Source organism: Theropithecus gelada, chromosome 1, assembly GCF_003255815.1.
Source record: "Theropithecus gelada isolate Dixy chromosome 1, Tgel_1.0, whole genome shotgun sequence".
Lineage (NCBI taxonomy): Eukaryota > Metazoa > Chordata > Mammalia > Primates > Cercopithecidae > Theropithecus > Theropithecus gelada.
The window spans coordinates 168626667-168653283 of record NC_037668.1 but is presented as its reverse complement, the minus strand read 5'-3'; the positions used below and the strand labels follow the sequence as shown (position 1 = coordinate 168653283).

Below are 26617 nucleotides of genomic sequence, written 5' to 3'. Positions count from 1 at the left end.
GTTGGCAATTTGTATGTCTTCTTTGCCCATTTTATAATCAGGTAATTTATTTTCCTATTAAATTATAGGAATTACTTATATATTTTGGATATTAATGATTTGCATGTGTTCCCCAAAGTTCATATGTTGGAAATGTAATCTCCAACATAAATGTGTTGGAAAGTGGGACATTTAAGATATAATTAGGTCATGAGATCTCTACCCTCATGGAAGGATTAATGCTGTTTTCAAGGGGAGTAGGTTAGTTATTGTGGGTGTGAGTCCCTAATAAAAGGATGAGTTTGGCCCCCTTGATGGTTAATATTAGATGATATGGTTTTGCTGTTTCCCCACTCAAATCTCATCTTGAATTCCCACATGTCATGGGAGGGACCCAGTGGGAGGTGATTGAATCATGGGGGCAGGTATTTCCTGTGCTGTTCTTGTGATATTGAATAAGTCTCATGAGATCTGATGGCTTTAAAAGGCAGTTTCACTGAACAAGCTCTCTCTTTTTCCCTGCCATCCTTGTGAGACGTGACTTGCTCCTCCTTGCCTTCTGCCATGATCGTGAGGCTTCCCCAGCCACGTGGAACTGTAAGTCCATTAAACCCCTTTTCCTGCATAAATTACCCAGTCTTCAATATGCCTTTATCAGTAGCCTGAAAATCGAATAATACAGTAAGTTGATACCAGGAGTGGGGTACTGCTGAAAAAATACCTGAAAATGTAGAAGTAACTTTGGAACTGGGTAAGAGGCAGATGTTGGAACAGTCTGGAGGGCTCAGAAGACAGAAAAATGTGAGAAAGTATGGAACTTCCTAGAGACTTGTTGAATGGCTTTGCCCAAAATGCTGATAGTGATATGGACAATGAAATCCAGGATGAGGTGGTCTCAGATGGAGATGAGGAACTTGTTGGTAACTGGAGTAAAGGTGACCCCTGTTATGTTCTAGCAAAGAGACTGGTGGCATTTTGTCTTTACCCCAGATATTTGTGGAACTTTGAACTTGAGAGAGATGATTTAGGGTATCTGGTGGAAGGAATTTCTAAGCAGCAAGGCATTCAAGAGGTGAGTTGAGTGCTGTTAAAGGCATTCAGTTTTGTGAGGGAAGCACAGCACAAAAGTTAGGAAAATTTGCAGCCTGACAATGCAATAAAAAAGAAAATCCCATTTTCTGAGGAGAAATTTAAGCCAGCTGCAGAAATTTGCATAAGTAATGAGGAACCAAATGTTAATCTCCAAAACAATGGGGAAAATGTCTCCTGGACATGTTAGAGGTCTTCACAGTAGCCCCGCCCATCACAAGCCTAGAGGATCAGAAGGAAAAAGTGGTTTCATGAGTTGGGTCCAGGGTCCTCATGCTGTGTGCAACCTAGGAACTTGCTGACCTGCATCCCAGCTGCTCAAGCCAAGGCTGAAAGGGGTCAACATAGAGCTCGGACCATGGCTTCAGAGGTTGCAAACCTGAAGCCTTGGCAACTTCCATGTGGTGTTGAGCCTGCACAGAAGTCAAGAATTGGGGTTTGGGAACCTCTACATAGATTTTGGAGGATGTGTGGGAATGCCTGGATGCCCAGGCAGAAGTTTGCTGGAGGGGCAGGGCCCTCATGGTGAACCCCTGCTAGGGCAATGCAGAAGGAAAATGTGGGGTCAGAGCCCCCACACAGAGTCCTTACTGGGGTACTACCTAGTGGAGCTGTGAGAAGAGGGCCACCAACCTCCACAGCACAGAATGGTAGACCCACCGTCAGCTTACACCGTGCATTTGGAAAAGCTGTAGACATTCAATCCTAGCCCATGAAAGCAACTGGAAGAGAGGCTGTTCCCTGAAAAGCCACAGGGGAAGAGCTGCCCAAGACCATGGGAACCTACGTCTTGCATCAGCATGACCTGATGTGAGACATGGATTCAAAGGAGACCATTTTAGAGCTTTAAGATTTGACTGCCTTGCTGGATTTCAGACTTGCATGGGGCCTGTAGCTCTTTGTTTTGGTCCATTTCTCCCATTTGGAATGGCTGTATTTACCTAATGCCTATATCCCCACTGCATCTAGGAAGTAACTAGCCTGCTTTTGATTTTCCAGGCTTATAGATGGAAGAAACTTGCCTTGTCTTGGATGAGACTTTTGACTGTGAACTTTTGAGTTAATGCTAAAATGGGTTAAGCCTTAGGGAATGGTTGGGAAGATATGATTGGTTTAGAAATATGAGGACATGACATTTGGTGTGGTCCAGAGACAGAATGATATGTTTTGGCTGTTTCCTCACCCAAATGTTATCTTGAATTTCCACGTGTTATGGGAGGGACCCAGTAAGAGGTAACTGAATCATGGAGGTAGGTTTTCCCTGTGCTGTTCTGGTGATATTAAATAAGTCTCACAAGATCTCATGGCTTTATAAGGTAGAGTTTCTCTGCACAAGCTCTTTTTGCCTGCTTCCAGCCACATAAGATGTGACTTGCTCCTCCTTGCCTTTTGCCATGATTGTGAGACTTCCCCAGCCACATGTAACTGTAAGTCCATTAAACCCTTTTTCCTGTATAAATTAACTAGTCTTGGGTATGTCTTTATCAGCAGTGTGAAAATGGACTAATACATTAGATATCAACTTGATTGCATTTAAGGATGCCTGGATAACTGGTAAAGTATTATTTCTTGATGTGTCTGTGAGGGTGTTGCCAGATGAGATTGACATTTGAGATAGTGGACTGAGAGATAGAGACCCGAGATTGACATTTGAGTCAGTGGAGTGGGAGAGGGAGATCCATCCTTAATGTGGGTGGGCACCATCCAATCAGCTGCCAGCACAACTAGAACAAAGCAGGTGAAAGAAGGTGGGAAAAACTGGTTGGCTGAGTCTTCTGGCTTCCATCTTTCTCCCATGCTGAATGCTTTCTTCTGTACCTCCTGCCTTTGGACATCAGACTCCAGGTTCTTTGGCCTCTGGACCCTTGGAATTACACCTGTGGTTTGCTGGGAGCTCTCAGGCCTTTGGTTACAGGCTCAAGGCTGAACTGTTGGCTTCCTTGCTTTTGAGACTTTTGGATTCGAATTGAGCCACTACTGGCTTCTTTCTTCCCCAGCTTGCAGGAAGCTTATCCTAGGACTTCTCCATTTGATCATGTGAGCCAATTCTCCCTAATTAATTTCTTTTCATGTATACATATATACTATTAGTTCTGTCCCTCTGGAGAACCCTAATACAGATTTTGGTACCAGGAGTGGTTCTAGAGGAACAGAGTTTTAAGGATGGATTTCTTTAGTTGGTTTTGGAGTTTCTGGAGATGGCTGTTAAATCTGATTAGATCCAAAAATGCTAAGGACTCTATTTCTGATAGTATGGAGAACACTGATAGTTTTTGATGTGAATTGTTTAGATTCAAAATAAATGTATTTGGTACTCCTTATTAATTGCTCCTGAGAAGCAAGGAGTTTAGTGTCTCTATAAATAATACCTTTGACCATATGTGGAGAACCAAGGAATATGATGAAGTTAGTTGAGTACTCCTAAGTTCGCTGAACAAAGTGATGAAAGAAAAAGATGAGCTCGGGGATTCTAACTCCCAGCTCCAGAAGCGCATACTTAGCCTCAATTTTTCTAAGATTGCTCTGGGTGAGGGCCTTATCTCCACATTCGTATCCACAAATCAGACACAAACTCTTATCATGTGAGTGGCTAACCTGCAATGAAAGACGCATGCTCAGCGCCACCAGGTGTCTACTGTTAAAGTGAGGGCATTGATCAGGAAAGAATGGGACCCTGTAACTTGGAAAGGGGATCTGTGGGATGACCCTGATGAAGCTGAGGGCACTAAGCTCCTAAATGCTAATGAACCTTTTTCACCAGAGGAAACAGTCTCCCCATCCCCAGTGGTGGCAACATTCCCTCCCTGACTCATGCTGCCATCAGCCTCTCCACCTTTGTCTGAGTAGATACATCCTGTGATGCCTGAGGCAACAGCAAAGGCCTCTCTAGAGGCAGTTGCTAGGCAAGACAATGCTAATTCTGCTCAGGACCCACCCCCACTACCCCTCTTTGCATCTAGAGTTGTAACAAGACTAAAGTTTTTGAAGGCCCCTAGAGGTGAGGTTGAGAGTGTTACCCACAAGGAGGTGCACTACACTCCAAAAAAACTGTTTGAGTTTTCTCATTTATATAAGCAGAAATCCAGAAAACAGGTATGGGAATGAATATTAAAGGTGTGGGATAATGGTGAAAGCACCATAAAGTTGGATCAGGCTGAATTTGTTGATACAGGCCCACTAAACAGAAATTCTGCATTTGATGTCACGGCTCAAGGAGTTAAAAGGAGTTCTAATAGTTTATTTGCTTGTTTACCTGAAACATGGATCAAAAGATGGCCCACTGTGAGCTAGCTGGAAATGCCCTATCTCCCTTGTAGAGGGTTAATGTAGAGGAAGAGATCCAAAGGCTTAATGTAGAGGAAGAGATCCAAAGGCTTAGAAGATTGGAATGCTAAAGTAGATTTGTCACTTTAGACCTACTCACACCAACTAGGAGGGTTCAGAAGACATACCCTTCACCAAAACCTTGTGAAATAGATTGTGAGGGAAGCATCAGCATCCTTGTAGAGCTCGCTCTGTGATTACTCCTCTCTGTATGCTAGATCTTACGTGAGAACTGTAGTCACTCAAATGGAAAACTTAAATGTGATGGGAATAATTGGATCCCAAGGTGGCAGGGCCCAAGTGGTGGCATTCAACCATCACATCAAGGTGGATATAGTCGCCATAATGGACGGCAGAGGCAAAGCAGTAATCAGACAGTCTACTCAAGTAGAGCTCTGGCATTGGCTAATTAATCATGGTGTTCTTAGAAGTGAAATTGAGAAGAAGCCTGCTACATTCTTAATTTGCATAAGCAGAAAATTTCTAGGTCAAGTGGACAAAAGACTAATTTGAATCACAAAAATAGAGAATCACAGCCCCTCCATCATTTTGCAGACTTGAGCCAGTTTACAGATGCAGAAACCCTTGAATGAAGGGGAAGCCAGGTCCCCTTGAGGAAAGACTCCACTACACTGCCAACAATTTATGCTGTTAATCTTTTTCCCATCCCCCCTCAAGGAGACCTCTGGATTATTACCAGGGTGACTGTGCATTGGGTAAAGGGGAATGATTAGACCTTTAAGGGACCACTGGACACTGGCTCTGAGCTGACATTGATTTTAGGGGACCAAAAACATCATTGCAGCCCTCCAGTTACAGTAGGGGCTTATAGAAGTCAGGTAATTAATGGAGTTTTAACTCAGATCTGACTTATAGCGAGTCCAGTGGGTTCCCAGACTCTTCCTGTGGTTATTTCTCCAGTTGCAGAATGCATAATTGAAATAGACATACTTAGCAGCTGGCAGAACCCCCACACTGGCTCCCTAACTGGTAGGGTGAGGGATATTATGGTGGGAAAGGCAAAATGGAAGCCATTACAGTTGCCTCCACCTAGAAAAATAGCAAATCACAAACAATATTTTATCTCTGGAGGGATTGCTGAGATTAGTGACACCATCAAGGACTTGAAAGACACAACACAGGGGAGGTGATTCCCAACACATCCCTGTTCAACTTTCCTATTTGTCTGTGCAGAACTCAGATGGGTCTTGGAGAATGACAGCAGATTATCATAAGCTTAACCACGTGGTGACTCCAATTTGCAACTGCCTTACCAGATGTAGTTTCATTGCTTGAACAAATTAACACATCTCCTGGTGCCTGGTAAGCAGCCATTGATTTGGCAAATGCTTTTTTGTTTATTCCTATCCATAAGGCCCACCAGAAGCAATTTGCCTTCATCTAGCAAGGCCAACTGTATACCTTCACTGTCCTACCTCAGGGGTATATCAACTGTCCAGCTTTGTGTCATAATCTTGTTTGCAGAGACCTTGATCACTTGTCCTTTCCACAAGACTAGTCCATTTCATTGATGACGTTATGATGATTGCACCCAGTGAGCGAGAAGTAGCAACTTATTGGTTTATTGGTGAGGTATTTGCATACCAGGGAATGGGAAATAAATCTGACTAAAATTCAGGGAACTTCTACCTCAGTGAAATTTCTAAGGATCCAGTGGTGTGGACCTGTTGAGGTATTCCTTCTAAAGCGAAGGATAAGTTGTTGCCTTTGGTCCCTCCTACAACCAAGAAAGAGGCTCAACGCCTAGTGGACCTACTTGGATTTTGGAGGCAACACATTCCTCACTTGGGTGTGTTACTCTGGCCCGTTTATCAAGTGACCCAAAAGGCTGACAGTTATGAGTGGGATCCAGAACAGAAGAAGGCTCTACAATAGGTCCATGATGCTGTTCAAGCTTCTTTGCCACTTGGGTCATATGACCCAGCTGATCCAATGGTGCTTGAGGTGTCAGTGGCAGATAGGGACACTGTTTGGAGCCTTTGGCAGGTCCCCACAGGTGAATCACAGTGGAGGCCTCTAGGATTTTGGAGCAAGGCCCTACCATCTTCTTCAGATAACTACTCTCCTTTTGAGGGACAGCTCCTGGCCTTTTACTGGGCCTTGGTAGAAACTGAACATTTGACTATGGGTCACCAAGTTACCATGTGACCTGAAATGCCTATCATAAACTGGGTGCTTTCTGAGCCATTTAATTATAAGATTGGGTATGCACAGCAGCACTGCATCATTAAATGGAAGTGGTATATGTGATTGGGCTTGAGCAGGTCCTGAAGGCATAAGTTACATGAGGAAGTGGCTCAAATGCCCGTGGTCCCTACTCCTCTCGCCTTGTCCTCTCTCTCCCAGCCTGCACTGATGACCACATGGGGAGTTCCCTATGATCAGTTGACAGAGGAGGAGAAGACTAGAGCCTGAATTGTAGATGGTTCTGTACAATATACAGGCATCACCTGAAAGTGGACAACTGCAGCACTATAGCCCCTTTCTAGTACATCCCTGAAGGACAGTGGTGAAGGGAAATCTTCCCAATGGGCAAAAGTTTGAGCAGTGCACCTGGTTGTGCACTTTGCTTGGAAGAAGAAATGGTTAGATGTGTGATTATATACTGATTCAAGGCCTACAGCCAATGGTTTGGCTGGATGGTCACGAACTTGGAAGGAATATAATTGGAAAATTGGTGATTAAAGAAATTTGGGGAAGGGATAGGTGTATGGACCTTTCTGATGGTCAAAAACTGTGAAGATATTTGTGTTCCATGTGAATGCTCTCCAAAGAGTGACCTCAGCAGAGGAGGATTATAATAATTGAGTGAATAGGATGACCTGTTCTGTGGATACCAATCAGGCTCTTTCTCCATCCATGTCACTACCCAATGGGCTCATAAACAAAGTGGCTATGGTGGCAGGGATGGAGGTTACAAATGGGTTGAGCAACATGGACTTCCACTCACCAAGGCTGACCTGGCTAAGGCCATGGCTGAGTGCCAAATCTGCCAGCAGCAGAGACCAATACTGAGCCCTCAATATGATACCATTCCTTGGGTGATCAGCCAGCTACTTGGTGGGAGGTTGATTATGTTGGACCTCTTCAGTCATGGAAAGGGTAGGTGTTTGTCCTCACTGGAATAGACACTCACTCCATCCTGAACACAATACCATCTGTGGACTCACAGAATGCCTTATCCACCGTTATGGTATTCTTCATAGCATTGCCTCTGACAACAGCACTCAATTCACAGCCAAAAAAGCATGACAGTGGGCTCATGCTCAGAATTCACTGACCTTACTGTGTTACTCATCATCTTGAAGCAGCTGGATTGATGGAATGGTGGAATGGCCTTTTGAAGTCATAATTACACCACCAACTCGGTGATAATACTTTGTAGTGCTTGGGCAAAGTTCTCTAGAAGGTTGTGTATGCTCTGAATCAGGGTCCGGAATGCTGCCACCAGAAGAAACAACTTCCATTAAACTGGAAGTGATGATTGCCACCTGGCCACTTTGGGCTCCTTCTGCCTCTAAGTCAACAGGCTATGAAGGGAGTTACAGTGTTGGCTGGGGTGACTGACCTGGACTATCAAGATGAAATCAGACTACTGCTTCACAATGGAGGTAAGAAGGAGTATGTCTCAAATACAGGCGATACCTTAGTGCATCTCTTAGTATTACCATGACCTGTGATTAAGGTCAATGGGAAACTATAACAACCCAATCCAGGCAGGACTATAAATGGCCCAGACTCTTCAAGAATAAAGGTTTGGGTCACTTTACCAGGTAAACAATCACAACCAGCCAAGGTGCTTGCTGAAAGCAAAGGGAATACAAAATGAGTAGTAGAAGATGGTAGTTATCAATACCAGCTACTACCATGTGACCAGTTGCAGAAATGAAGACTGTCATTGTCATGAGTATTTATTTCCTCCTTATTTTGTTAAGAATATGTTTGTGCACATATATACTTGTACTAAGAAAATATCTTTGTTTTATTTCCTTTTATCATGTAGTATAAGATTTATTGACTTCATATCAGCATTTAAGTGTTGTTGGCTTTATGTAATGGCATTTAGGTTAAGGATTAGTGTCCTTCCAGTTGTACAAAGAATAGCTGTATTGTGGCATAACGATGACCTTATTATTATCTTTATTTTGAGATTAAGTATGATTTTAGGAGATGTATATGGGTGCCAAGTTGACAAGGGGTGATGGTTAATATTAGGTGTCAACTTAATTGAATTGAAGGATGCCTAGATAGCTGGTATTGTTTCTGGCATGTGACTGTGAGGGTGTTGCCAGAGTAGACTGACATTTGAGTCAGTGGAGTGGGAGAGGAAGAACCCCCTCAATGTGGGCAGATACCATCCAATTGGCTGCCAGCATAGCTAGAACAAAGAAGGCAGGTGGGATAAGCTGGCTTGCTGAGTCTTCTGGCTTTCATCATTCTCCCGTGCTGGATGCTTCCTTTTGTTCATCCTGCCCTTCGACATCAGACTCCGGGTTCATCAGCCTTTGGACCCTTGGGCTTATTCCAGTGGTTTGCTGGGAGCTCTCAGGCCTTCAGCCACAGACTGAAGGCTGCACTGTCAGTGATATAGTTTGGTTCTGTGTCCCCACTAAAATCTCATGTCGAATTGTAATTCCCAATGTTGGGGGAGGGACCTGGTGGGAGGTGATTAGATCATGGGGGCGGATTTCCTCCTTGCTGTTCTCATGACAGTGAGTTATCATGAGATCTGATGTGTAGCACTTCCCCCTTTCCTCTTTCTCCCACTCTGACATGTGAAGGTATTGGCTTCCTCTTGGTCTTCTGGCATGACTGTAAGTTTCCTGAGGCCTCCCAGCCATGCTTTCTGTACAGTCTGTGAATCAAACTGTCACAATCAAACCTCCTTTATTCGTAAATTATCCAGTCTTAGTTATTTATAGCAATGTGAGAAAAAATGAATACAGTTGGCTTTCCTGCTGTTGAGGGTTTTGGACTCAGACTGAGCCACTATTGGCTTCTTTCTTCCCAGCTTGTAGATGGCCTATCGTGGAACTTCACCTTGTGATCGTATGAGCCAATTCTTCCTCTATTTAATAAATTCCCTTTCACATATACATATACTCTTTAGTTCTGTCCCTCTGGAGAACCCTGACTAATACAGATATCCCTTGGTTCTCCACATACGGTCAAAGGTACTATGTATAGAGACTAAACCCCTTGCCTCTCATGAGCGGTGATCAGGAATATCAAATGCATTTATTTTGCATAACTCTCTCAGCAGTTCACACCAAGGATTATCAGTGTTCTCCATACTATTAGAAGTAGAGTCCTTAGCAGTTTTTTGGGTCTAATCATATTAAGTAGCTAAGTTCAGAAACCCAGAAACCAACTAAAGAATCCTTCCTTAAAATTCTGTTCCTCTAGAACCATTCCTGATACCAAAATATGTATTAGTTGTTGTTGGGTAATAAATTGTTTCCAATATTTTATTATTGCCCATGTTTCTGCAATGTCAATACTGCACATGCTATTTTGCATATGTGACTATATATGATAAATCCCCAGAAGTGAAATGTGCATTTGTAATACAGATAGTGTATTATTTTTCTAATGAAATTATGCCTATTATGCCAATAATTCTTTTTCCAACAGCAGCATATGAGACAATGTTGGACCCATAGTACCAACCCATATCAACATTTATCGAATGCAGCAAAACAGTACTTAAATCTATAGCACTGACTGCCTGTATTAGAAAAGAAAAAGATCTCAAATCAATAATAACAGCTTCCACTTCAAGATTTAGAAAACGAAGAGCAAATGATACACCAAGTAAGCAGAACAAATGAATAATTTATTCTAAATGTCATATGAAAATGCAAAGGACCTAGAACAGTCAAAGCAACTTAGATGATTTACATCACCTTTGGATGATTTACACTAACTGATCTTAAGCCTTATTGTAAACCTATGATAATCAAGACAGCATTATATTTGCATAAAAATAAAAAAAGACATCAATGGAGAAGAGAGGCCAGAAATAGACAAATATATATATATATGGTCCACTGTTTTTTGACAAATGTGTAAATGCCATTCCATGGAGAAAGGATAGTCTTTTCAATAAATGGTGCTAGAGCAACTGGCTATCGATATGTAAAAAACTAAACTTTGGTTCACACCTTACACTGTATACAAAAATCAACTTTAAATTGATTAATAAACTACACAACTAAAGTGATACGACTTCTAATAGAAAACATAGTAGAAAATCTTTATGACCTTGAATTAAGCAAAGAGGTTTTAGATACAATACATCAAAAGTATAATCGATAAAAGAAAAAGAAAACATAAACTGGATTTCATCAAAATTTAAAACTTCTGTTGTTCAAAAGGCACTATTAAAAGAATGAAAAGTATCAGACTAGAACTATTTGTAAACTACACGTCTAATAAAGAACTCATATCTGGAATATTTTCTAAACTCTCAAAACTTAGTAAGAAAACAACTTAATTTTTAAAATGGAGAAGACTTGAATAAACACTTCACCAAGGAGGACATGTAGATAGCAATAAATAAATAAACAAAAAATAAAAAAATAACAGATGCTCAACATAATTAGCATTAGGAAAATGCAAATTAAAACCACTATAAGATAACGTTACTCATCTATATATAGAAGGCACAAATAAAATAGGCAGGAAAAATGTTTCAGAAGCTAAGTTTATTAAATAAACTGATATGTAATTATGCAATCCAGAGTAAGGATCTACTAAAAAGGCAACTAGGATTGGGAAGTGAAAATGAAAGTGGGGACTGAGAGTTATACCACTTTTTATCTTTCACATTTTGTAACATTTCTTTTATCTTGCCTGTCCTAGGAGTGAAACTGCAGTTCAATGTACTAGTGAGGATGTTATCAATGCACAAGATGTAGTATGCGTATCATTAAATTTGACAGTGTATATATATATATATTTTTTTTCTTTGAGACTGAGTCTGGCTCTGTCGCCCAGGCTGGAGTGCGGTGGCCGGATCTCAGCTCACTGCAAGCTCCGCCTCCCGGGTTCACGCCATTCTCCTGCCTCAGCCTCCCGAGTAGCTGGGACCACAGGCGCCCGCCACTTCGCCCGGCTAGTTTTTTGTATTTTTTAGTAGAGACGGGGTTTCACCGTGTTAGCCAGGATGGTCTAGATCTCCTGACCTTGTGATCCGCCCGCCTTGGCCTCCCAAAGTGCTGGGATTACAGGCTTGAGCCACCGCGCCCGGCCGACAGTGTATATTTTTAAAGGAATTTCACAGCAGATTATAACTTCATGCCTTATAGTCAAATTTGAGCTGTGGATGCAGTCCCACTATAAGCAGTGAGAATAGCCCTGTAATTCTTTATCTGCCAAATCTAACACACTTCCCTGGGAATGGGCAAAGGGGAAGCCCTGGTAAGACCCATGTTACTGTCTGCTGTAAGAGTAGTTAGTAGTACAGCTGAAACAAGGGAGTTAGGGTGTGAATTAAAAGTCCATTAGAAATTATTGGCCTGAGATTCAACAATAGAAAAATTGTTTTAATATCTGGAAGCCATCTTCTTACATATGTAACTTCATCTAAATTATTTCTTGTGCAACTATTAATTAATTATATCTATCTTAGAGGAAATTGGTGCCAATAACATTTTTACGCTGGTCAATTATGTCCTACCAGTATAATTTACCAAAGTGAATAATTACTTATTAGTGCTAAAATTCTGTTAAGTGAAAAAGAAAAATAAAACAATAAAAAAGTCAGCAAGTCAGTCAAAAAACAAAACAAAACAATATTTGGAAAATACAGAGTCCCAAAAGCTCCCAAAACACTTTATTGGAACAAAAAGAGAAAAAAAAGAAAAAAAATTCTCCAGAGTTAATTTCCATATACTCTTTAATGCACCAATATATTTAGATCTATCCTAACCAAATCATAAGCACATAATGTCACACAAATTAGGTTTAATTCTTAAATTGTTCTAATCAAGTTATACATTAAGTAGTTAAATAGTCTCTCAATTTCTAGCTACTCCTGATTTATTTTGAACAGTTAAACACTTTCATGGCATTCATACATGGGCAGACTTTGAGATTCTATCAGATTTCAGCCATAAGAATTAGACATCTGTGGCCCTGAAACCGCAGATACTAGTAACAGTGACTCAAAGCTGTAGAAAAAAAATTACACTTCAATACTGAATCATTTTCAGGTCTGTGGTATATAACTACACAACAAGATTCTATTATGAGCAATAGCATGTTCCTTCCACTTCAAATTATAACCCCCATCAGTTCAATGGTAAGAATTTTTAGTAAATACAGTGGTAGGTGTATTCTTTTTGTGAGCCTAGAAGGACTCACTTGCTTATCTGGATGCTTTAGCCAGTCAAGGATATGGATAAGGATGCTGTTGATATGAATTTGTGAGATTATTTTATCCTAGTCTCACTTCTTAGTGAGTAGACAGATCTTCCATTTCTAACATTTGTTTTATAAAAATTCCTCAACTTGCCTATAAAAAAGGTGTAACCAGCTATTATTTCTTTTTAGGAATATGATTCCATTCTAACTACTAATAATACTTTAAGATAATAGGAATAATATAATCATCTTATGACATATTAGTTTGTTACATGCATAAAGCTATAAATAATTAAAAAATGAAGAAGGTAATGAACAGGTTATGCTTTTTTAAATACAAAGTCAGATTTCAAAAGTTGAACAGAGAGCAAAAATCACTTTACATACTCATGATTGGCTTTAATATTTTTTTACACTATACATACTGAAAATGTTTACATTTACTAATAAGGAATGCCAAGTGTATCCATCACCATTTGAATGGCTTGCAGGGGATTTGTGATTTCTTCCATGTTATCTCTTCTCAAAACCCAATCTGGCTTAAGCCTATTAAAAAAAAAAAAAAAATTCTGGCATTAATAAAGTTCTTCTCTTATGAGTTACCTTCACCTTTTTCGTCTTAGCTAAATTGTAGCTACTCCTGAACACATCATTTCCCTTACAACCTGCTCAAAGAGGTGGGAGAACTTCATATTATTGTCCATCATTATTTCCAGACTATTTCTCTCCATCCTTTCTAAAAAAATAATGCTGGTTTCTTTGATGCTTATGCTATTTAGCTTGCCCACTGCCTTTTGGTCATCGGCCAAACTCTCAGTGCCTTATTCCTTGTAAACCTGGTTCTTGGTCTCCTCTTAACTCCTGTCACCGTTCTCAGCAACAGCAACACCTATATGACCAACAACCTAGTCCGTTTTTGCCCCGCTTTCCTTGAATTCTACCTCAACCAATCCTTTTTAATGTGATCACATACTAGACTCTGTCATCATCAGAAAGTGTGTGACCACGGAAATCTTAATTTGAGACTTCTGTTCTCCATCCACCATTTCTGATTCATCCATGTCATCTGCTCTAACACAGTCACTGAACTAGTTCTTCTACCCCACTGAGATCTCCACTTCATTTGGCCTCAACACATACCCAACTTCCACCAGAATGCTGTTCTTACTTTCCTGTGTATCTAGCTCAGGTGCATCAGTATTATCAAAACCTCTGCAAATGTCATTAACGGTTGTCTCTCTCTCCTACCAAACTAGTCTGAAAAATTCTACTTGGATTTCAAATTGAGTCAAAATATCTGCCTTCTCCATTCCTATACAGCTGCATATTACTAAAAAAGTTTACACAACCAAGCTGACTTTATTTTTTGCCAATAATTGCAAATCTAAAATGAGCATTTGAAATTGCCAGCATGCTCTCTTTCTCTCCAGGATGACTACCTTGGTCCTTTCTCCTTTTCAAACTTCTGCTCCATCCCCCCTGAGCTGCTTCTGAGTTGTTAAGTTTATAATCTCAAACTTATTGAGAAAATAGTATCAAACAGAGGGGAGTTCATGCATCTTCTCACATAATTCCCTACTATATGCATTTCCATCATCTTATTCTGTCCTGTTAAAAATCCAAAGATGTATCAATTGGTGAGTGAAAAAAGTGTGGTATGACCATACAATGGAATAGTATTAAGTGATAAAAATGAATGAAATTCAAATCCATGCATAAACATGAACACATTTCAAAAGCATTATGCTAAGTAAAAGAATCCAGTCACAAAAAGCTATCTACTATATGATTCCATATATGTGACAGCATAGAAATGGCAAAACTAAAGGTACAAAAACCAGATCAGTAGTTCCCAAAATCCAGGGAATAAAGAAAGAGAACTGATAAGGGGCATAAGGAAACTTTGTGTTACAGAATTATTTTGTATCTCAGTGGTGGTAGTTTCCTAACTGTATACAAAACCAATTGAATTGCATACATTTAAAGGATACATTTATACTGTCAGTAAATTTTACCTCAAAAAGCCTGACCTACATCAAAATTTTAAGATAATCTATTCATATGTTAGAATGAGTTTTTAAAATATAATGAATATTAAATTCTACCAAGTCCTTAAAAAACATGTAGAAATGGTCCCATTAATATATTTCAAGCAAATGAACTTCTTATGTTATGCTGTGAAATATGCATGCACAAAACCAATTTATAACTATATTATACAATTTATAATTACGAATATAATTATAAAGCTAACGGCTGTGTAACCACTCAGGTCAAGAAATAGTGTGTTGTCAACAATGTAGGATTTGTACCTAGTACAGAAAATTGCTAAATCTCAAGAAGGAAGGAAGGAAGGAAGGAAGGGAGGGAGAGAAGGAGAAGGGGGAAGAAAAAAAGGAGGAGGTAGAAAGAAGGAAGGGAGGAAAAAAAACTAATTAAATGCCATGACAGTTCACCAAAATAAACTAAATCTTTTTGCCAATAAAATCAGAAAATGTCAATCTAAATTTCCAGAAGGAGAAATTTCAAGAATCAGGGTGATTATGGGAGGACTGGAGGCTGATATTTTGGCTAAGAAGGACTTTTGGCACTTCTTAAACAGTGTAGCTTGTCCTTCATGCAAAATAAAATAAATAAAATTAAATTAAATAAATAACAAAACTTATAAAAAGCTTCTTAGCCTTAGTTCTTAACTATTTAATAGAAGAAGTTTGTTGAATAACTACTAAATATCCAAAGCTACAGTATAATGTTATTTCATTATTTACCAAGATTGCCTCTTTTAAATTTGCCAAACATTCCATTCTTATTCACATGTTGTTTCTCTATTGAAAAGCACATCTTGTTTGTGGTAAGTGCTCAATAAATATTTGTTAAATGAATGAATGAACTGTGACACAAATTTATAGACTATTTAACTGCTTACCTTGAAACTATTCTGGTCCTTACAGGTGTTTCTGGGATAAAAGGAATGCTTATAGAAGAATTCTTCTTTTGCTTGTGAAGTATTCTTTCAGTATTCATTTTATGTTTATGAGCTGTAAGTTTGTAGAGACTGTAAATACGGTCAACAACTTTGGATCTACTTCGTACATCCTACAAAATAAAATGCACAATTACTAAAAAGTAGTAAGAATTAAAATTTTATCCCTTTAAGACTAGCAAAATCAAATATAACAAATAAAAACGATGCAGTAAACCTTTTTTTTTTTTTTTTTGAGACCGAGTCTCGCTCTGTCACCCAGGCTGGGGTACAGTGGCACGATCTTGGCTCACTGCAACCTCTGCCTCCCGGGTTCATGCCATTCTCCTGCCTCAGCCTCCTGAGTAGCTGGGACTACAGGCGCCCGCTACTACACCCAGCTAATTTTTTTTTGTATTTTTAGTAGAGATGGGGTTTCACTGTGTTAGCCAGGATGGTCTCAATCTCCTGACCTTGTGATCCGCCTGCCTTGGCCACCCAAAGTGCTGGGATTACAGGCGTGAGCCACAGCGCCTAGCCTGCAGTAAACTTTTAAGCTTTGAATAATCAAAGAAACCTCACCAAGTTTGGCAGGTAGATTGATTAAATTACGAGCTAATTTGTAAGGCAATTATAAAGAAGATAAATATTCAAAAGTTGCATAGTTAACTCCACACTGAATACAAGAAGGAATTATTATAGTCAACATAGGAATTATTACAGTCAACATACCTATCATATCCAGTTACCAAGTCTTGAAAAGTTTACCTCTGCAGTTTCCAAAGTCTTCTACTTATCTCTCAGCGACACAATCCTAAGACAAGCACAATCTCTTGCCTAGATCACTATATATCAACACTTGCCACTTTCCTTAATAGTCTCCCAATATCCACACATGCTCTCCCAAATTCATTCTTCCATCAGAAGCCAGAGTGTTGTTAAAATTTAAATTGGAAAATATAATTCCCTTGCTTTACCCTGCAGTGGTTCCCACTTATCGGGATAAAGGCCACAGTCCAATCATGGCCTATGGTTTCACCTATGTTAATTGTGACATTTAAAAAGAATGACTCAGAGGTCTCATCGTAGAAGAGCTTGAAATACAATTATGGTTACAACAGGAGGATAAGAAGTTATACATATCTGGTTTTCTATCTTGCTAGGATAGTTTTCTCTCTAGTAAATGGGAAATTGTTACTTATATGGCTGTAATAAATTTATTTTCAGAATTCAGTTTAATACGTCAGAAAGAAACAACTCATAGATATATCCTAAACTCATTTTATCAGTGCAAAAAGCCAGGTTTGAACACACATAAAACCCTATTTTAGAGTGATAATTACTAAAGCAAAACCATAAAAGTCATAGATGTAAGATCACAGAAAAATAATCTTAAAGGAAGGCAACTGATTAATACTTACAGAGGCTCTATTTGTTGTCTTCAGTAAAACAGCCAACAAACAACAAGTTTTTGTAAAAATGCTTCCACCTTTGTCTGCAACTTTATTACCAGGCTTTTCTCGGTATATCTGCAAAAGCTCCAATAGTGTATCTATACAATTTTCTACATCATAAACTGCTGAAGTAGTTTTCTCATACTTGAAGAGAACAGAATGAAATTAAAAGTTGTAATAAACACATACATTTACAAACAATCCAACCAAAAAACAAAATACAAAAGTCCATACCTATAGCCAAACTTTTGGACCGCCTGCAGTAAGTGCAAAGGACTTTGTGAAATAGCTCTGATATCATCATTTATAGATCTATCATATATGTGTATTCACATTTTAATCTTAATCTTTTCCCCCTAATTCTAAAGTTTCATATTTAAAAAAATCAAATTTAAAACCTGTGAAAACAAACATCTTGAAGTCAATAAAAGCAAACTTTTAAAGGTAAGACCACTTTAGTAAGAATCTCTAAGGAAAAAGATAACTTATCTGTGATATTATTAATCAGAGGTAAGATAATGATAAAGGCAGGATCTAATTAGTTACTCTATTACATGCTCCTTGAGAGGAAGAAGAGCTTGCTCGAAAATGAAACAAGATAAATTTGATACTAATAAGTCTAGGATATATTTTCCATGTCTTGTTTTTCTAATTGTATTATTAGATTCATGGTGAAATTTGCATGGTAACAAATAATGATACTAAGATAAAAATAACAAAACAACATAGCTGACACTTTGTGTGGCAAGTTTATGTATTAATGTGTATTAACTCAATCCTCACAATAACGTTTTGAGTACTGTTACTATACTCATTTTATAGTTGGGGAAAGTAAAGTACAGAGAAGCTAAGTAACCTATAATAAGCTATTGGGCTGGGATTCAAACTCAAACAGTTTGGCCTCAGATCGGTGTTCTTAACCACTACCTCTCAATAAAAATATTAGGTAAAGTGCTTTAAGTTGTCACTGAAAGGTTAAGTAGGAAAGAGAAATCTTTCAACCTTTGGTTGCATACAATATAGTTTGGAATACTCCAAGGCCAAAAGACAAATTCTGATACACAGATCAACAGTTACAGAGTAACTAAGTTATAGCAATAATTTTCTTTCTCACGCTTTGCTAGATATGATTATAATGTGGTAATACTATTTTGATATAATGAAGTAGATAACACCACTACCTCTAAAGGCAGACAGAAATGAATCCAAATTCAATTCTACCACTTATCACACTAAGGTTCTTAGGGGAGGAACCTAACTTCTATAATTATTATTATTTCTTCTCTATAAAATGGGAATAATAATATGAACTATTGTAGAGGATGATTATGAGGATTAAACAATGCATGAAAAATACTAGCACGTAGTAAGTACTTAATAACTTTTAATCATTTTTAATATAAAGACTGAGGAAATAAAATAACACAAAAATTGTTATTTAAATCTACATTTATGTTAATAAACATTTGTTTCACCCTAAGACTCTTGCACATAAATTAATTTTAACTTAGAGATTTAAGCCCTAGTGATGAGTAAACACAAACTTAATTTGCAGGGCCTTATTTGTTGACCCATGAATATCTCATTAATAAAATGAAAAACTACCTTAGATACATTAAGCAAGACTTGCACAGCATATCTGATGACTTCCATACAAGGAACACTACGATTACAACTTCGGATCAAAACAAATATTTTAGAAATTGCTCCACTCTGGGCCATGTTCTCACAACAAAGTGGAGACAATCTAGTAACTACCTCTGAAAGAAAAAAAAAAATAACATACAGGTAAATTTACAGCAACGAAATGAATTTTTAGCTAATATTATAACATTTTTTAAACATGTGAACATAAACTAACCTAGGTGTTTTAAGGCCTCAAGAATGGCAGAAAGGTGCTTATATGTCAAAAGGTAATGAAGGGCAAGTGCAGTTCTTTTGTAGAGTTTGTTTTCTTCTCGAATCTCCCTATTAACAACTTGAAGACTTAGTCGAATAGCTTTAATTTTTGTACAATCATTTTTCTTCCTCCAAGAATAGCCTCTCCATAATGCCTTAAAGAGATAAAACCGAGTAATTTTAAGATTATAGCCAATGTTTTCTATTTACATCTACATCTGTTTTCACAATGTAAACATTTTCAGTAAATTTATTTGACATGATCACATGCATTTCAATTAAAATTTCAAGTTCAAATAAACAGCAAAATCAATTTTCAAAAACAGAAATACAGAGAATATTCCTGTATGTAAACTGGGTAGCCTTTATTGACCAAAGATGTCTAAATCTATTCAAAATGTTAAAATACTTTTTTACTTATTGATTATAAACCTCCCCTAGAGTATTTGAAAATAAAGAGCTTAGCAATGAAATTATGGTAGTATAGAGCTTATGAGTTATTCTACTGGCTAATGTATTAGCTTTTTAAAATGGTGACTATGTTTTTATAGCATTAGATATCATGTAGATGATTTGCAAATTAAAGTTTTGAACTAAAACTATACAAATTTCAATTACCTGAATTTTAATGATTCCACTAGTGAATTTTTCTTGCTTTTTACGGAGGACAAAATGGCGCACTGCTTTCTGTATTACTGATGCAGCCCTATTTTGCTGGCTCAGACATTCTTGACCTTCATGCTCAATCTTTTTGATGCTATATTTCTGAATAAATTTCTTTTGTTGTAATCTTGCTCGAAACCATCTCTGTTTAAAACACAGACTTTTGTTTTTCATTTCTATTTCAGGTTTTTTTTAAAAAAATACAAATATACATTCATATATAAATGAAAGAAATAGAACAGTGTATCAAGAAATCTTTCAGCTTTCCCCAGAGGCATTACTTCCCCACTCCACTTGGTGTAAAAACCTTTCCAGTCCATGTTGGGTGCTTGTGTGTGTGTGCGCACGCATATGCACAGGAGTATAGTTAATCCTGGACAACACGTGTCTGTGCACGCACAGGCACAGGAGTATAGCTAACCCTGGACAAAACGTGTCTGTGCATGCACACGCACAGGAGTACAGTTAACACTGGACAACATGTGTCTGTGCACGCACACACACAGGAGTACAGTTAATCCTGGACAACATGTGTCTGTGTACGCACACACACAGGAGTATAGTTAATCCTGGACAACATGTGTCTGTGCACGCACATGCACAGGAGTATAGTTAATCCCGGACAACATTGTCTTCATTTTACAATTTATATAAATTCTACCAAACTGCATGTATCATTCTGCAATTTTTTCACTGAATATTTTATATGTAAATATATGTTAATGTATATAAACTAGAATTCTTCTTCAAAATATGTAAAGAACTCCTATAAATCACAATAAAAAAGAACATCCAACGGAAAAATGGGCTAAGTGTATGAAAAAAGATGTTAAAAAAAGTACACAGATAAGAACTTGAATAACCAACATATAGAATATAATTTTAGAATCTCTAGCCATCAAGTAAATCCAAAAAAAAAAACAAATGAGATGCTGTTTCCCATTCATTAGAATGGCAAAAATCAGAAAGTCTTCCGATACTTCATGTTGGCAAGCGTGTAGAGAAACAGGGTACCCTCAAGACTTTGCTGGCAGGAATGTAAATGAGTACAATTACATCAGACAATAATTCACAACTGTATTACTGTGCCATAAAACATCAATCTATTTCTAACCCTCAAATCATTCTAACAGCTATATGGTGAAAGGCTAAATGTTGTACGACCTTAGCATAAAGCATTTGGAAATTGTTTATTACGTATCAAAAATTTCTAACAGAAAAATTATGTCCTATAGTTTTACTGCAAAGAAGCAGCAAACCTGAATACAGATGACTGAATTAACCTGCTTGTTAGCATTCTTCACAGCCAGGTAAAGTTTATAGGCTCTTTGAATTCTGAGAGCATTCAGGTGATAATATGCAGCTGCAGTGAAGTGAAGAAGTCGAATTTTCGTTTTCTGTTCTAAAATCTAAAGGTGAAAAAACAAAGCATATTCAAGTATCTGCTTCCTAAGTTAATCAATCAGTGTTTATTTTTTGTATAACCTCAACATCAAATTATATAAACTAGCAAGAATAAACTAATTTTTAATCATTACAATTACTTATATTGTAAATCAAAGTAATTACAATATTTTACTATACAATATTTCCAATAGTGTAAATCATAATTCAGAATGTAGAAAGCAAAATTATATTTTGGGTACTTTACTAAATAACCATAGAATCTAATTCAACTAGACTGCCCTACAACAGTGAGTTAAGGTTTGCAATGTACTTTTAATTAGAGAAGGGTAAAAATATTAAACTCAAAAAAAGGTTACAGAATTCCAAGCAGAACTCTTGGAAATGGTGATATTAAATCAGAAAAACTTATGTGAATTAATATCTCTGCTATTAAATAGTACAGTGCAACTCTAGCATAAGACTCTGCAGAAGGAGCTTTCTACAGTTGCTGTTGGGCTTCAGACTTCCACTTGATGTTTAATGAACAAGATACAAACATTCCTCCTATTTAACTTCAAATCAAATTATTTTGTCTATGCCAGTACTTCACATATTGTAAGCTTAAATGTTATGACCTCCCTAAAAAGAATTCTCTCTTGCTGAAGATGTGGAAGCTGTCACAGGAATTCTGGTTGCGACACCTCAAAAGTTGCTTGGTGGTGGCAAAAAGCTACTAGAATAACATTTAACCTCTTTCGCATATGGAGCCTCTCTCTCATATTTTCAGTTCCTTTGTTAAGATTCATTACAAAGGAGAAATTTTATTTTGCGACTTTGGTGGTGAACACCTGTGAGAAACAGTATGACTAGGATCACAGAAAAAAAAAATCTGACAGTCAGTGCTCTTGTCACTTACCTTTCTAGCAGCTGAATGAATTCAAGTTAATGGTCATATTAGTTCTGAAATTATTCTCTAAAATCCAAAGTTTCTTAACACTATTTAACATCAAGTGCTTTCATTTTATAAGACTGAGATATGCTACTTGAAAATACTTACTCTTTTTCGTACTAGCCAACCACGCACCAGTGCTTGTAGGATAACTGTAGACTTTTTAAATTCCATGTATTTTATCCTTTCACGCGTTCCAGCCTCCCTGGCTCGTATATATTTTTGTATGATCAAAGCAGCAGATTTCTGCCGAAGAAAGACCTGCCTTTCTTTATATCCTCTATAATGTGCTTGGATCAAACAAGCAGCTCGATGTCTCTATGAGGAAAAATTTACAAGTAACATTAATAGGTAGAAATAAAAGGATTTCTAACCCACTAGAAGTTCTTTAATTTCTCAATGAGATGGCATAATTATGATTTATAGTTTAAGAATGTCATGTTTCATAGATATGAAACGGTGATGAAGCATTATTTCTAAACTCACATAGGTCTATAGCCAAAATGAAGGTGTAAGCCAAGGGTCAAGGGTCAAGAGATACTTGGTGCTCTTCCCCTCTCATCCTCTTGATACTTTTCATTGTAAGAGGAAAAAGGACTAACATTACAGCTCAAACACATTTAATAAAAATGCTAGCTACAATAGAAAGAGCACAGTGATCATAAATAGCTATGACAGAAAATGTCTGTAGCTTGACAAAACATAGCACACCTTAGATTCCTCAATTACATAACACCCTGTGAGAATTACCAAAATGAGATACAGAGCCACAAAGTGAGCACATGATGTTGGAAATATGGCACCAAGAGACTTGCTCAACACAGGGTTGACACAAACCTTCAATTTATAAAAAAATGCAATATCTGCAAAGCACCATAAGGCGAAGTACAATAAAACAAGGTATGCCTATACCTCATATATTTTTAAAAACTAGCAAATAGTATTTTTATGGGATAATATAATTTTCAATTGACTGAAATAGATGTGTGTGAAATAAATGCATACTTAGGCCTTAAAAACACTTTTTTTCCCCAGTGAAAGATTTATTTTTAAAAATTAAAAAATACAAAACATTCTGTTTTCTATTTCCTAAAGTAGTTATTTGCAAGTGAATTAATTTGTAATACCTACTTTTATCATTAAGAAGTGTTCATGAGCTATTTTTGCAGAAAGTATAGCTCTCCATTTTCTCTGAATGATAATTGCTGATGCTCTCACATTCAAAAACCTAAAAATTAGTTATTGGAAAGCAATTTCAAATTACTTTAACTTATTCAATGAGTATTTATTGCCTCCCCCCTTTAAACTATTAGAAGAGAATAAAATATAAGAAAGGCAATGACAGAATAAAAAAAGTGGGCAAGTATAATTCATAGTTAAGTTCAAACAATCAGAATTTACACACGTACACAAAAGAAGTTTTACAATTGGCAATATTCCAGTGGGTAAGAAATACGAAGTTCTACGATTCTAATACGGCACAGAATTTTGAACTGGGTCAAAAGAAAGTATAGTTACCCAGATCTAGCAAAAAACTAGATAAAGGGGGAATGGTAGAAATAATGGTAAAATATAAGATTTGAGTCTGCATTGCAAGTGAGTCTTTGAGCAGATGGGAGGTGGTTAAGAAGAGAATGTGATTTACAAGCAGCATCAGGTACTTCCTTTCATTTGAAAGGAAAGATAAGTATCATCAAAATATCTAAGTAGAGATATTTTGTAAACAGAACTGGAGAAAATTTTTAAAAATCTGAGCGCTAGAGATTAAATTTAACAGATCAACATAATGCTAAGAGACAAAATGTGAGAATGGACAGGTTTTCTACTCTGTTCTTGATATTGTGGAAAAAGTAGAATGACTAGCTTGTTTTTTGCCATGTTTGTTAGAAAATAAGACCAAATGCCATTGAGTAAAATTCAGCATCTGTTACAGGAAAATTAGATACTGGTCCTTAATAGCTGATAGTAGCAACTGTATCTTTATATGCCTTTTAATTTTAATTTTTATGGCTATATAATAGTTGTAAATATTTACGGGGTACATGTGATATTTTGATTCAAGCACATAGCGAGTAATGATCAAATCAGGGTAACTGGGATATCTATCACCTCGAACATTTATCATTTCCTGGTATTAGGAAACTTCTAATTCTATTTCTCTAGTTATTTTGAAATATACAATAAATTATTGTTAACTATAGTTGCCCTATTGTGCTACTAAACAGTAAATCTTATTCCTTCTCAGTGTATTTTTATATCCATTAACCAGCCTGTCTTTATCCACCCCTGCTTTCTCCCTATCCTAGCTTCAGGTAACCAACATTCTACTTCTGTCTTCATGCGATCAATTTTATATGTTAAGCCCTGCTTCTACCCATGGGCTTGATCCAAACATTCCTCTCACACTCGTGTGCTTTCCTAAACCATCTTTAAAACCATCATTGATTCAATAATTCTGGGAGCAGAAGAAAAATTCTTATACTATGAACTCAAAAAAAGATGATTTGGTAACAGCTTGTGAAAATGTGTGTGTAAGAAATGAGCTAGGAATAGGGAAATACAATTAGCATAAGACAGGTTGGTAATTAGGGTCTTCATCATTAATGACAAAGAGTATGAGGAATAATACAAAGTTCAAAGAAAAAAGAATGAGTAAGAAAACAAATTTTGCCAGTAGTTAAGTCACCCAACAAAATGGACCAAAGCACTAATAAGAAAACCGAGTCTTAACTAAATGGTTTTATTAACTTCCACCTCTCTGTCCTTACTCTAATCCTTATGAACCTGAATTAATCAAGTATATGTAAATATTTTTAGTAGATTATATTAATTAAAGGCTATGCTCTATCTCAAAAAAGCAAGACAGTACAAGATATATTGTTTCCTTAATAAAGAAAATATCAACAAAACCAACCATATACATTAAACATAACAAATATTTAAAATAAAAATCAATAGGCAGTGTACTTTTATGTAAGGACTTAGCTCTATCACACACAAATACTATTACATTTTCCACAGAACTATGATACATTACCATGTTCTCTCTAGTTTGGTATAGAAGCAACCTTGAATAATTTTAACAGCTTTTAATATAGCTAGATATTCTTTGTGTGCTCTCCAACACCTATACCAGGCTTGAATCTTGCAGGCAGCTTTCACTTTACATAAATATTTCTTGGCTCTATATCTCCTCCACATAGCCTATTAAATACATAAATATAACAAGTATGCAATGAGTTGCCTTTTTTTTTTTTTGTAAGTAAGACAAATCAGTATAAAGACAGTTAAAATAAGGTTAGTGCAGACAAAAATAAATTGCATAGTCATATCATGACTCTATTAGACTCTGACACGTAGTGAGTCCTCTGAGAACAGTGGTGCTTACTATAGTGAACACCTATTATGTGCTTTATCACACATACCTTATGGCTGGCTGCCAGCCCAGCCTAACAAAACGCTAACCAGTATTTATAAATTGTAAGACACACATGTCTGAAAAGCCAGATGATGTGAATTATCCTCATCACCTCAATCCATTTGGAAGAACGAAAAGAAAATGAACACATTGACCTACTGCAGGTTCTGGGGAGAAAGAGGAATTCTTCCCAATCCATATTCACTTTGGGTTCTGTGTTCAGCCTGCAGGAGAATCCTGAGAGCTCCTGTGATAGGACTGTCAGACTTTCTGATTTTGACAACCTTCTGGCAGACTAAAGGTTTACATGACAGCGACAACTTATTGAACTAAGTACTAAGAAGATTAGTCCTTATAATCACATGGGTAGATAATACTATTAATTCTAATTTAGAGATGAGGAAATCAAGGCCTAGAGAAATTGAGTAACTTGATGTCACACAGGTTAATAAGTGGCAGAGTTGTCTTACTTGATATTTATAAATATCTTGTAAAATGGTTAAGATCTCTATTTTACAAAAAAGGAAAAAAACCCAAAATTGAAATTAAGAAGGACTTGTTAGCACACAGCTGTTAAGTGATAGAGTCCAGATCTGAACCCAAGTCTATTTGACTCCAACATTCCTACTGGAACAGGAATTAAAAGAAATTAAAGACTGTGTAAGCAAAAACTCAGTTGTATGTAAGAAAACCCAATTCCCCTAGCAGAAGACAAAGGGCTGGAGTCCTTTAAAATTAACTGCCTGTTTTTCTCTCTGTGGATAGTGAGCCTTATCTCTCCCTTTCCCAGGCATTTTGAAGACTCTGTTTCTCTAGCTGTGCAGCTGCAAGGTCACTAGACAGATAATCTCAAGTCGTAAAACCTGTTCCTTAAAAAGTAAGAAATAATGTAATACATATCTTAAATGAATAATTGTCTTTGTTTCTCACTTCTGTAATACGCTTCCCCCTGCACAGATCTCCCCACGCCCCATGAAATGCTTAAAGGTAGCTTGACTCTGTTCGGGGCTCAGTCCTTTGAATGTTAATCCGACTGGGTCGGTGCACCTAAATAATGAAACAATTCCTCCTCAACCCCTTGGTCTCTCTGATTCCTTAATTATCCT

The 26617-nt window shown here is 37.3% G+C and overlaps 1 protein-coding gene across 2 annotated transcripts in view; it reads right to left on the bottom strand.

Moving 5' to 3' along the window:
• Positions 1–13025: 13025 nt before the first annotated feature.
• The window catches only part of ASPM (abnormal spindle microtubule assembly), a 62734-nt gene continuing 49142 nt past the window's right edge, over positions 13026–26617 (bottom strand). For both annotated transcript variants that reach the window (XM_025358302.1, XM_025358312.1), the window contains 10 exons: positions 25131–25297; positions 23225–23321; positions 22202–22411; positions 21018–21167; positions 19714–19902; positions 19058–19250; positions 18802–18956; positions 17164–17340; positions 15707–15876; positions 13026–13326 (listed from right to left, as the gene is read on the bottom strand). In XM_025358302.1, coding sequence (XP_025214087.1) covers positions 13224–13326; positions 15707–15876; positions 17164–17340; positions 18802–18956; positions 19058–19250; positions 19714–19902; positions 21018–21167; positions 22202–22411; positions 23225–23321; positions 25131–25297 — 1611 coding nt within the window. In that variant the 3' untranslated portion in view covers positions 13026–13223. The remainder of the gene's footprint in view (positions 13327–15706; positions 15877–17163; positions 17341–18801; positions 18957–19057; positions 19251–19713; positions 19903–21017; positions 21168–22201; positions 22412–23224; positions 23322–25130; positions 25298–26617) is intronic.